This window comes from Nematolebias whitei, chromosome 3 (assembly GCF_014905685.2).
Source record: "Nematolebias whitei isolate Nwh7 chromosome 3, NemWhi1, whole genome shotgun sequence".
In the NCBI taxonomy this organism is placed as follows: domain Eukaryota; kingdom Metazoa; phylum Chordata; class Actinopteri; order Cyprinodontiformes; family Rivulidae; genus Nematolebias; species Nematolebias whitei.
The window spans coordinates 36,124,446-36,136,114 of record NC_056500.1 but is presented as its reverse complement, the minus strand read 5'-3'; the positions used below and the strand labels follow the sequence as shown (position 1 = coordinate 36,136,114).

The 11,669-nt window shown below is 38.9% G+C and overlaps 2 protein-coding genes across 2 annotated transcripts in view; both read right to left on the bottom strand.

Moving 5' to 3' along the window:
• The window catches only part of si:dkey-162b23.4 (sodium/hydrogen exchanger 9B2), a 13,273-nt gene extending 11,581 nt beyond the window's left edge, over positions 1-1,692 (bottom strand). Inside the window, exon 1 of the mRNA XM_037674934.1 lies at positions 1,615-1,692. The gene's annotated coding sequence lies outside the window, so the exon portion shown is untranslated. The remainder of the gene's footprint in view (positions 1-1,614) is intronic.
• Positions 1,693-3,725: 2,033 nt separating this feature from the next.
• Positions 3,726-11,426, bottom strand: bdh2 (3-hydroxybutyrate dehydrogenase, type 2). The gene is made up of 10 exons (XM_037674933.1): positions 11,391-11,426; positions 10,379-10,469; positions 9,667-9,745; positions 8,081-8,177; positions 6,257-6,365; positions 5,878-5,938; positions 5,618-5,731; positions 4,189-4,247; positions 3,930-4,022; positions 3,726-3,829 (listed from the first exon to the last, which is right to left on the bottom strand). Exons 2-10 carry the CDS (start codon positions 10,448-10,450, stop codon positions 3,776-3,778), a joined length of 738 nt encoding a protein of 245 aa, XP_037530861.1. The 5' UTR covers positions 10,451-10,469; positions 11,391-11,426; the 3' UTR covers positions 3,726-3,775.
• Positions 11,427-11,669: the final 243 nt, after the last annotated feature.

Sequence of the window (11,669 nt, the reverse complement as noted above, 5' to 3'; positions counted from 1 at the left end):
ATCTGATTGAAATGGTTATCTGATTGAAATGGTTATCTGATTGAAATAGTTATCTGATTGAAATAGTTATTCGATTGAAATAGTTATCGGATTGAAATAGTTATGATTGCCAAAATCTGACAATTAAAAAGGTTCTCACTGCAATGACATGAAGTCTAGTAAAAATAATAATCAGAACGTAAGAAACGAAATTCACATATTACTTATTTTTTTATATTGATAACTAATGGTTAAACTTGAAAGCAAAATTTGCCTGCAGCTGCCAACTAAAACATGTATTTGTTGACTTACGAAAAGAGCAGAAGTGACTGAAAATAGTTGAACAATTTTGGCGTAAACGGATCAAGAAATCCACCCATTTTGATTTATTCTTTAATTTTTAAGCTACAGATTATTTTTCACATGGTTTTTGACAGATTTGGCCAAGTGCTTAATTTACGCCGAGTGTGTACTCTCTGAAATGCAAGCCAATATTTCTGGACAACTACAGGAGTAAACTCTTTGAAAGAGGTCAGAGAAACTTTCTATGTTTGATTTCATAGTTTGCAATGAGTTCCTTTGAACTTCGCTGTGGATGGGAAATTGAGCCTAAGAAAGATATAAAGAAGCTGTAACCTGAAATGTACAATAATATTATTTCAAATGTCTTTTTTTGTTGTTGTAGTAGTAAAAATGCCACAGTTGAATAACCCAGATGACACTTTTTAAATATATTCAATGAGAAATCTTTCAAGCCTGGTGCTGATTTGAAGAAAACTAATTTGTCATAAGTTTGTCAAAGGTGGAGGTATTTTGGTACGGTCTCCAGAAACACTCAAACTCTCTCTTGTCATGTCCATAACTTTTGATCCACTAAAGATTATTTAACAAAACTTCATACACTTGTGCATCATTACTAGACGGGTGTATATACTGGGTCATATATGCTGTCCTCTTGTTTACTGACTGTATTATGAACACATATTAAAACACCAGAATATTTAGTTTAATATTAATAAATGGCAACGTTTAATTTGGCAAACAATTATATATTATATATCCTACACACCACTACTTGCAGCATGAAGCCGTCTTAATAATCAGTCTCCTCTGTTACGCGCTAAAATTAAGACGTCACTAAACCCAAACCTCAGCAGGATACTAGAATAAAACCGTTTAAAGTCTTGTGTTCAAGCCATGCTGAACACATGCGTGCGCACAGCTACTACAATGTTGTGATAGCAGCTCGGAGCAACAGCCGGAGGATAATCCGCTGCTAAATAAAGCGCTCTGATCAGAGCTCCACCAGATGGACGCAGCGCTGCAGCGCGGCTGTGGGTCCATTGTCGGACACGCCTCAGCGTCGCAGCACGGCGGCCTCTTTGTAAAGCAGCTGACAAATCTGCTTTTCGTTGAAGTTAGCAACATTGATTTAGGGACGGTGGAAAAAAAAGGCGCTCGACTGACGCGAGGTCACATGAAGCGAATCAATTTCATTTATTTAGAAGGCGAGGCCGCTCTTGTCCGATATTGGATGCCCCCAAATTAGCTAGAGGCGACCTCGGTCCGGTGAGCTGTTCGCCGAGAAAGTTTTCAGAGACCCTCTCTGGCTCTAAGAGAAGAAAACCTGCTCACCTCATGTCGTAAACACAGCCATGGCTTGCTGGCTGTCGGTGACAGCGTCCTTCAGCGCGAGCACCAGCTGGGTGAGGTGGGAATGAGGCGGATTAGTGACGGACAGGTAAAGTGGAGGAGGAGTGGGGGCACCATGGGTTCCTATAGCTTTATTTAGCCCGTCTGTTTTGGCAACAAAAACACTCAACCTTGCACTTCTCAGTGTCTCCCCTTACAAATTTAATAAAATTCATTTCATTTAACCATATGGAGGATTATTATTATTATAAATGAGTACTCGTGACAAATGAGACTAACCTGTATAAATAAAGGTTGAATGAATTGTGATGCTACTAACCAGGGTAACAATGTAGCTGGCTGCTTCAGGGCTAGACTGCTGTACATTTTATAATTCTCTCAATAAACAAGCTCCAGCTGAATATCTCTTTGTTTTCATATTTCACTTCTCAGACTGCAGGTTTACGTGTGGTTCCTAAAGTTCCCAGAAGTAGAATGAGCAATCACTTACTGTATTCATCTTTCTTACTGTAAAACCAGCTTCAAGTTTTAAAAGTTCCTTTTTGATAAAACTTACTAAGGCAGACTCGGGTAAACCATGCCTTAATGTTTCAGACTGCAGGGAACTTTATGATCCCCTATTTTCTTTACTCTTGATCCCATTATATACCATTATTATCAAAAAGTTGCATGATTAACATCCATTTACAACTTTGTTAAACATTGAAATGAAAATATTCATACCCACAATCTCCTCCTCTTGACTTGTTTTATTTTTTGGTCATCTCCACCCTGAACAACTGCTTTTTGGCCATTGGAATTGTCTTTTAGCATTTAGGAAGTTTATTTGATTTCCAAAATAAATTGCTGCCATGCAGGTTTTTGTCAACATTTTATTGCCATTCTTTGCAATATGGATATTGCAGTAGGCATACATTTTAAATAAACTGTTGTTCTGTCATTATCAGACTTGTGTTTTTATTACTTTTCTCTAGGTATTAGCTGCCTCCATCTGTAGCCCTTTAAAAAAAAAAATCTACATCCGAGTCTCAAAGGAAGGTTGTGAGCTGTAACAAATACAGGAAAATTTTTATTCAATGCCAGCTTATTGTAAGTGAGCTCAGACTTTAGCGAGATGTTGCCGGCTCGATGTGGGACTTATGAAAAAGTTAAAGGTGGTTTAAAGAGATCCTCGTCTCTTATGATAAAACATTTTTGTAAAAAAGCCTTGTGTCTCTTCCCTGTCCCCCGTCGGTCGAGGCAGATGACCACTCATCCCAATCTTGGTTCTGCTACAGGTTTCTTCTTGTTAAAAGGGAGTTTTTCCTCTCCACTGTCACCTGCCACTATTTGCTCAAAATGAGGGATCCAATAAAACTGAAGATTCAATACAATCTGCTGCCTTCCTTCAATAACACAACTTGTTACTAATTTCCATTTTATGGTTTACAGATTCAGATTTTATTTTTCAATTAGGGCGGCACAGTGGTGAAGTGTTGAGAGCTGTTACCTCTCAGTAAGGACAACACCAGATCAAAATCCCAGCCCACAACCTTTCTGGGTGGAGTTTGCATGTTCTCTCTGTGCATGCGTGGGTTTTCTCCAGGTACTCCAGTTTCCTCCCACAAACCAAAAACATGCATGTTAGGCTGATTGGTGACTCTAAATTGTCTCTAGTGTGAGTGGTTGTTTCCTTGAGTCCTTGTGATGGACTGGAGACCAGTCCAGGGTGTCCCCCGCCTCTTGGACAGCGACTACTGCATATGGGCACCAGTGATCCCCGCAACCCAAAAAGGGAGAAGCGAGTAAAGCTGATGGATGTTTTTAAAATTGTATTATAATTTTATGATTCAACTTGTCTGATTATGTGTACATTTTTCATCGCCCCATCAACCCGCCCAAAAAAATAAAAAATAGACTGACTTGTGAAGAACTAAAAATTATTGTGTTTAATGGCAATAGCAACGCATTCTGTTTTTTGTAGTACATGTCTAAACACCAAATCTGACGGCATTTGTTATCTTGTGACGCAGTAAAGCAGTTCCAACACAAACACCTAATATGGAAAAACATTTACCACAAAACTACAAAAATAATGTGCAAAATCTAAAGCGTTGTCATCAGATTGTATAAACTTCATCTTGATTTTGGGTTGCTCCTCTTTTCACAGACTCCATCCTCCATCTATTATGTGCTCAGTTCCAGTCACGTAGGCTGACTGTGGAGGGCAACAGCACCACAAAGCATTCAGATCAGTCACCAGAACTTTAGAGACCTTAGAATAAATACACATTTAATGCATCGTCGTGAGCACTCACCTCATCTGAAGCCAGGTACACGCAGAGGTACGCCACCTCTTCAGCTGTGCACATTCTGCCCGTTTTCTGCCGTGCCATAAAATCCTTGTAAGCCTGTGAATGAGTTACAGTTGCAGCACTCATTAACTCTAACAGCATGTCATATTTATTTGCATGAAGCTAGTGATAATGTATTAAATTGCACATGCAGTTTTTTTTTATATATATATATTTTTAAATCAGATTAAGACTGACAAATGTAAGTCGAGGTCTACAGTACTTGTTCTGGGTCAGGTTGAGCTTGGATCCTACCCCTCAGTGACGGAGTATCTACAGTCCCTGTGGAAATATAAACCAGCAGGTCAGACACCTTTCAACAGGAGGCCAAGTACAGAATCACTGGTTCCAGTGAATACGGGATCACTGGATCCACTTTTGACTAAATGTGTACATTTGATAATGAGGATGAGGTCAAGGTCAAATCTGTGGCACAGACAACCCTCTAGATATGAAAGAGATTGTGCCGCCCTTCAAGGCACGTATCTAAACTGTCTTTTATGGGCGGCTGTGGCTGACTGGTTAGAGCAGTCGTCCTCCATTGGGAGAGTTGGGGGTTCAATTCCACCAGTAGTCACATGCTGAAGTGTCTCTGGGCAAGACACTGAACCCCTCATTGCCTCTGATGTGTGTCCCATCGGTGTATGAATGTGATCTAAAGCTCTGATTAGTCTCTATAGAAGGATTTGTTCAGATAATCTTTGTATAGATCTAGTAGAGTGCTCTATGAATGCGTGTGTGGAGGTAAATGAGGGCACAGATTGTAAAGACCTTTGAGGATCATGATTAGATAGAAAGGTGCCATATAAGTACAGTCCATTTATGTTTTAAAGTGATAGTGCAGATCTGTTGATTAGTGGTTCTGTTTATTTTTTTATTGTAGGTAGCTCTTTGAATGACTGACACTTTTAAAGAAATATCTTTGAATTCTGTCCAGGATGATGAGATTCATTCATTGAATTCAATCTTTATTTATACAGGTTAGTCCCATTGAGCCTCAGGGACTCATTGACAAGAGAGACCCGAGATAAGAGAGATGACGGTTAGTCAGAGCTGGTTCAGGTTTATTACACAGTTATTTACATATAATTCTGCACGTCATTACAAACACAAACAGCAGCAGCTAGCTGTAACTCTTCGGTGTACGTTCAGCAGAAAAATCATGTTTCTGATGGATTACTTACAGCGTACAAACATTTAAAATAGCTTTTCCATGAGCTATTATGAATCTTTGAGAGAAGTTGTTTTCAGACAGGAGGAGTCCACTTTGAGCCTGGATCCACTCAGACTAGCCTTTAGCTCACCAGTCTGGTCAGAATTTAACTCTTTACTGTCTTTTGCCAAAGGCTAAGGTAAGTTGTGATGGACCATTGATTTCCTTCAAACTGAGGTTGCTCAGGAGCTACCTACAACTGGCGCTGAAAGTACCTGTTTTTAATCTTTTATTGAAGAAGTTGGCTTGAAAATATCTGAACTATCCCTTTAAGCAGCAGACAGTTTATGCATCTTTGAAGTACAAAACGTCTCCTAATATAGAACACCCCTAATTATCTAAAACCATTGCTTCAGGAGTTCTCAGGTAAGTTGAGTGAATACTGAAACGACTAAAGATGCATGAGCGGATGTTATTTATCTCGATGTTTACAACTTACCGGGACAAACACAGTTACAGCGAATGCCTTGCTCAATAAAATCTGCAGCAATTGATTTGGTGAGTCCAATCACGGCCGCCTTTGAGGTACTGTAGACACACCGGTTCACCACACCTGTGTCCAAGAGGTGCACGTCACACACACACACACAGTCATTTGGTATAAGTTTATAGTAAATGGTCAAACTTGAACCGTATAAAGTCTTTAATCAGGAGTGCTGTAGCAACATTCAAAGGTTTAAAACGTGAAAGATTATTCACCTTTTATGCTCGAAGCTACAGATGCCATGTTAATAATGTTTCCTGACTTCTTCGCCAACATCTAGAGGGACAAAGTAAAATTGGACGAGGATATAAAATTAGAAAATAATCTAAATGTGTTGGGGTTTTACCTTGAAAACAACAAATAAACAAATGTGCGTTGATTTGAGCCAAAAGTCTTCAAGCAGGCAGTTTGCTAAATTTGTGGCTAAAGCTGGATTAGTAGCTGGACAGTCACAGCCTATCATGTCACGGGCTCAGAGTAATACAGCTAATCCTTGGGGTAAAGACTTAGAACAACACTAAAGGCATATGTCGCTCAGTTTTTAACTGCACCATTTGTTCGCTCTGAGCACACGATGACGAGAGGAAGGGTCACCTTAGGCAGGAAGGCTTTGCACATGAGGTACATGCTGCGCACGTTCACATTCATGGTGAAGTCCCAGTCGGCCTCTTCGCAGTCCAGGATGGAGCCGTGGTGCACAAACCTGTTTCAGGTGTGGAAACAGACACAGCAGCTGAAACAGTTTCCCTCCCAACAAAACCTTAGAGTTAATCAGCTCATACTGAGAATCTTTGATTTGTCACATAAATAAATGGTACACCAATGTCCGCGGTCACTGAGGGGCTTGAATGTTTGTAGTCTTCGAGATGAGTGCCCCCCCACCCCTCGATTTGAACAAGGAATGCAAGTAAACCTTAATGTCTTGGGTGCAAGACATTCAAGTGGGTCAGAGTTACACTGGAGAACAATGGAGAGGTTTGTTTTTTACAACGTTTCAGCAAAAAAACAGAAACTGTCCAGACGACCTGACTGAAAATTGTTGGATTTTATACCTGGATTATTGAGCATGGACTTTGTTGTTTTCAACCAGTTTGACACGACTGTCAACAAGGAAGAGGGCCGGCAATGGAGGAGGGGGCGTGACAAAGAGACCAACTTATCACCAACATAACTGGTTTGTTCCACTTTGGAGTAAGCTGTTGGGGGAAGAACCAGTTTTGTTGTGTTTCCTTGACTGATGAAGCCTTCCGGATCGAAGGCGAAACGTTTCAGCACAAAAACAGAAACTGTCCAGATGACCTGACTGAAAAATGTTGGATTGTTTTTACTGTTTGTCCGAAGTGCAGGGTGACGGATCCTGGAGAGTGCAGGGAGACACTTCATCTACCACCAGGCACAATGGAGGAGCCAAGGAGTGGCCAATGGTGGCCTTGGCCATCATAAATCAATCTTCAGCCACCCTGATCATTTGAGGAAATTTATAAGAAATTTAAAAAGTGAAAAGCATAGTTTCCTCAAATGATAGGGATGGTCGTGTGTGTGGGGTGGCCATCTTGGATTTTGACATGGCAACTCAACTTTCAATAGGGTCCTTTCTTACATCAAGGTGAAGACACACACTAAATGTTTTCAAGTTATCCAGCTCTCAAGAAGGAAAGACAGAGGGATTTGATTTCCCACTTTGCTTTGCGATGGGGGACGGATAAAAAAACGATGTAGAGCACAACAAAGAATAAATATTAAAGGTTCAGAATTCCTTGAAGAAACACATCTCACCCAGTGCTTTTCATGGCAGAATTTGAACCTAATTATCACGATTATACGTGAGATGACAGAGTTACAGCCTTTCTGTCAAACCTTGTAATGGACATGCACGATCTTGTGCGATATTTTGACATGCGGGGAGATGCGTTAGCACTTGGGAGTATGTGTTGAGGATCACTCTTGGCTACTACCACACCAAAACTTAGCTCAGTATCTGTAAAAATGGCCATGTTTCAGCCGTTTTAGTGTTAGCTGTGGCGGCCATCTAGAATTGGGATGACTTCAAAAGTTAGAGGTGTAGACAACAAGGATTACGTTCTCTGAGTTACATTTAAATCTGTCCAGTGGTCACGGTTCACAAATAAACACACACACCCACACACACACAGAGGAAGAAACATTATCACTCATTCGCCTCATGTAGCAGGCAATAATTAGAAATCTCTCTGTCCCTGACAGGAAGTCATTACAAAACCTTAAAGGTGACGTTTGTTCCTCTGCAATGACACTGAGACAAAGTCAAGTGAAGCGTCAACTGTGTGGTACGGGGTTTTTAGAAAGAGACGATGCAGAGTGAGGTTCAAGGTCGTTCAAGATCATTCTTTACATTCATGTTAATATATAAAGGGATTAAAATCACAGAAATAAAAGTACCCTGCAACGTTGAACAGCACATCAACATGGTCATGTTCTTTTGCCAGAGCTTCCACTTGGTCCTTTTTAGTCACATCCACCACTTTGGTTCTGATTCCTGATGATGAAAAAAATCATTTTTAAAAAAGACTCATTTTAATAATACAAGCACATTTGATTTCACTACTTTACTGCGTATTAGCAAACACATTTCAATGTATAGCATTTCAATTATATACACAATAAACATCAATTTTACCCAGAATTTAACAGTGTTGAGCAAAATAAATCTTTGAAGGCACAGAAAAGGAGTCAAACAAATAAATAAGAATAGAGAAAGGATATAGTAATGTAGTGGAAAAAATTTTATGTCAAACACCAAAACTGTAACTTTGAGGAAAAACACAGATATTCTCTGAGCTCTAACTCATAGTTGTATTAAAAATTTGGTTTATTAAAAAAAACAAAAAAACAATAGCTGACATTAAGGTATAATTATTAAAAAAAACTTTTTTCTAAGAGTTTAAATGATTAACTAGAGGAGGTGAGGTGAAATTATTTTCACTTAAAAAGCTAAATAACATTTAACAACAACAACAACAAAAAAACAAGCTCTATCGTCCCTAAAAACATCTTTTAATTTGATTCAAAGATTTATTCAAGACATTACCGCTTTTATTAACTGAACAATGTATTTAAATTAAACCTAAAGTGATTTACAAACAGAATCATATAAGAAAGATAAAAGCTCATTCTTTATACAACTACAGCGATACATAATTGTACAGCTTTTTTAACGTCTCAAAACTTTCTTTTTCTAAACAACTAAATATAAAGCCTTAAAAATATGCTTACACAACTCAGTGGAATGCAACAAATGACATAGAAAAGGCAATAAAAAGAGTGTAAGAGGGACAAAATGTTATAAAGAGGTTGTTTTATTCCAGCGCAGTCAGCTACAGTTTTTTGTCTCTTGTATTCAGGATGTGAGTAAATTAAGATCTAGAGCAGGGATACTAAACTAAACTAAACTGCTCATGGGGCCACAGTTACTGAAAGCTAAGAGTTCAGGGGCCAGACATCCAGCACTTATTGTCATTAAGAAAGTTTGTTTTATGGTTTAAAATCTAGTTTTATTTAAAAATGAACCCACTGGTGGGCCTAACTGAGCTCATCTGTGGGCCTGATTTGGCCCCTGGGCCACCAGTTGAATAGCCCAAAATGATCCGTTTATTTCGTCAACGCTCCGTTTCCCCTTGAACAACAATTAAAAGTGCCCCGACGGGGAAAAGAAAGAGGAAAGTGTAATAAAATAACAAGCAGCTGAATTTATTTCACTTCTCTGACTCAACATTAGGGAACTCGATGAGCAGAAAAAGTTCTGCAGGTGAACACGTAAGTCACGAATCAGGCCGGACTTGTTTATACGAGTGTCAAAAACATTTTAGTTCATGGAAAGTTCAAGTCAAAAATAGAATGTGGTTAAAGATGTTGCAAAATTTAACATGTTAGCTCATAATAATGAGGATGTAAAGATTTAAAGGCTCCAGTTTGCATCTTTTTGGTTTCCCAGCAGATGGCAGCTGCAGACCAACAAACATTTTTACCTTTAATGCCGTCCAGCTCCTGCAGCTTGTCTCCATTTATGTCTGTTGCTGTGACTTGAGCTCCTTCCTTTGCAAAAGCCTACAGGTTAAAAAAAAAAAAAAAAAGTCCAAAGTGTGCAACTCACATTCCCATTGTAACCTTTGAAAGACCACTTTGCTCTGAAACTGTAAGTCGAACGCACAAGGTTTACTTTAGAAAAAGCTATTTGGATGAATAAACGTTTGATGGTGGAGGAACAATGACAGGTTGTGAACAGATCTGAATGAAGGGAGCGTTTTAAAGATCATCAGTAACAGTCAACGCTATGCTCTGGAAGATACAGACTGTCAGTTTCTAACCTGAGCTCATTCTCGTCGCCTTTTAAAGTGTAAATACAGTTGGCCGTGTCCCCTCACACTGTTTGCATCGTTTTAGCTGTGATGTGAAGCCACTGAGCTGAAACTACTGGAGCATACTGTAGTACTTAAGACATAAAACCTTCTTACGCAAGGCTCACTCGAGAAGAAATAAATGATCCAGTCTTGACATGAATTCCTAGAAGACTCGAGTGTTTTGTTACCTCTGTTGAGACCAAGTTGGCCTGAATGTGTCTTTTTACCGTCTCTAAAATTACTGAGCATTTGTTTTTTACATTATGGGATAGAAACAGAAGTATGCATGTGATTTACAATAACACGTATTATCAAGGAGGTTTGAATTTAAGCTTTTTACTGTAGCGGCAGCACGTCCAATCCCCTGTGCGGCAGCAGATACCACGATCACTTTCCCATCCAGTCGGCCCATAATGCACCCCTCACTGCTCCTGTGACTCGGAAAGACAAAAACTCAGAGTAGTGACCACAAACAGCCTCAATGTGACCATAACATGGTGTACTGGCCATGGGATACACTGATTTCTTTAAAAAAAAAGGCTATTGGAAAAATACTGGTTGACCTCAAACCCAAACCACGACAAATAGGGTCAAAAACAAACTGGCTCAGCTGTCTACAACAGGTAAGATATTGTTTATAACTTTTTCTCATAAGTTTAATGGATAATATTTTTTGTTTTATTTGCTTTGCCTTTATCTGATCCAACTCCAAGGGGAAAAAAACACACTGTATCTTTCAATCTACAATTGACTACGAGAACATTTCTATTTAAACAATTAATTAAAATCTCAAGAGCATTCGCCATCCGAAAATAAATAAATAAAAAATACAGAAATGAGGCTTTAAACACCTTAAAACTTAGCATTTCTTAAACACGGGCTTATTTTATTCTATTAGCTCACACGTGGTAGGGTTTTATTCATCTTGTGAACTACTTTCAGCAAACTGGTGAAAAACAAATTACAGCTGTCACTGAGCACAGTGCATCTAAAACAATTAGAATATCCTGAAAAAGTTCAGTATTTTTGGTCAATAACTTCATTTGAAACTCAGATATTACATAGATCCATTACACAGAGTGAAACATTTCAACAAGCCTTTATTTCTTGTAATTTTGGCTTACAAATAATAATGATAAAGAAAACCTAAACTTAATGTATGATCCATTGTTGCTTAACATAACACCTGTGTTAGCCTGCAGCTTCTCAAACTCTACTTTCATTCCAGTTACAACAAACCAAACAGCACGTCGAAGATCGTCAAAGAGCATGGAACAACCTTTGCTCATGAAGTTTGGAAAATAAAAGTGGACAAGAAAGTTTAAGAGATTAAAGCGAACCTAGAAACTCACCCGTCAGTTCCAGTGAGCGACACGTGACACGTGACGTCCTGCTCGTACGGTGATTGGCTGGAGACCAGGAAGTAATCTGTTAAAGAAACAGTCCACGCTGAAAACTGGGAGGGCTTCAATCAGCTGAAAATGGCTTTTTATAATATTAAAAGACATATTCTGTTCTTTTTTATTAAATTGATTAATGTTTTTAAATCTAGTTAATTTCTGTTTCTCCTTACTCTTCTTTTATAAAGCTGCATTGTTCCGTATCTTTGTGTATGAACTTTGACGCAACAT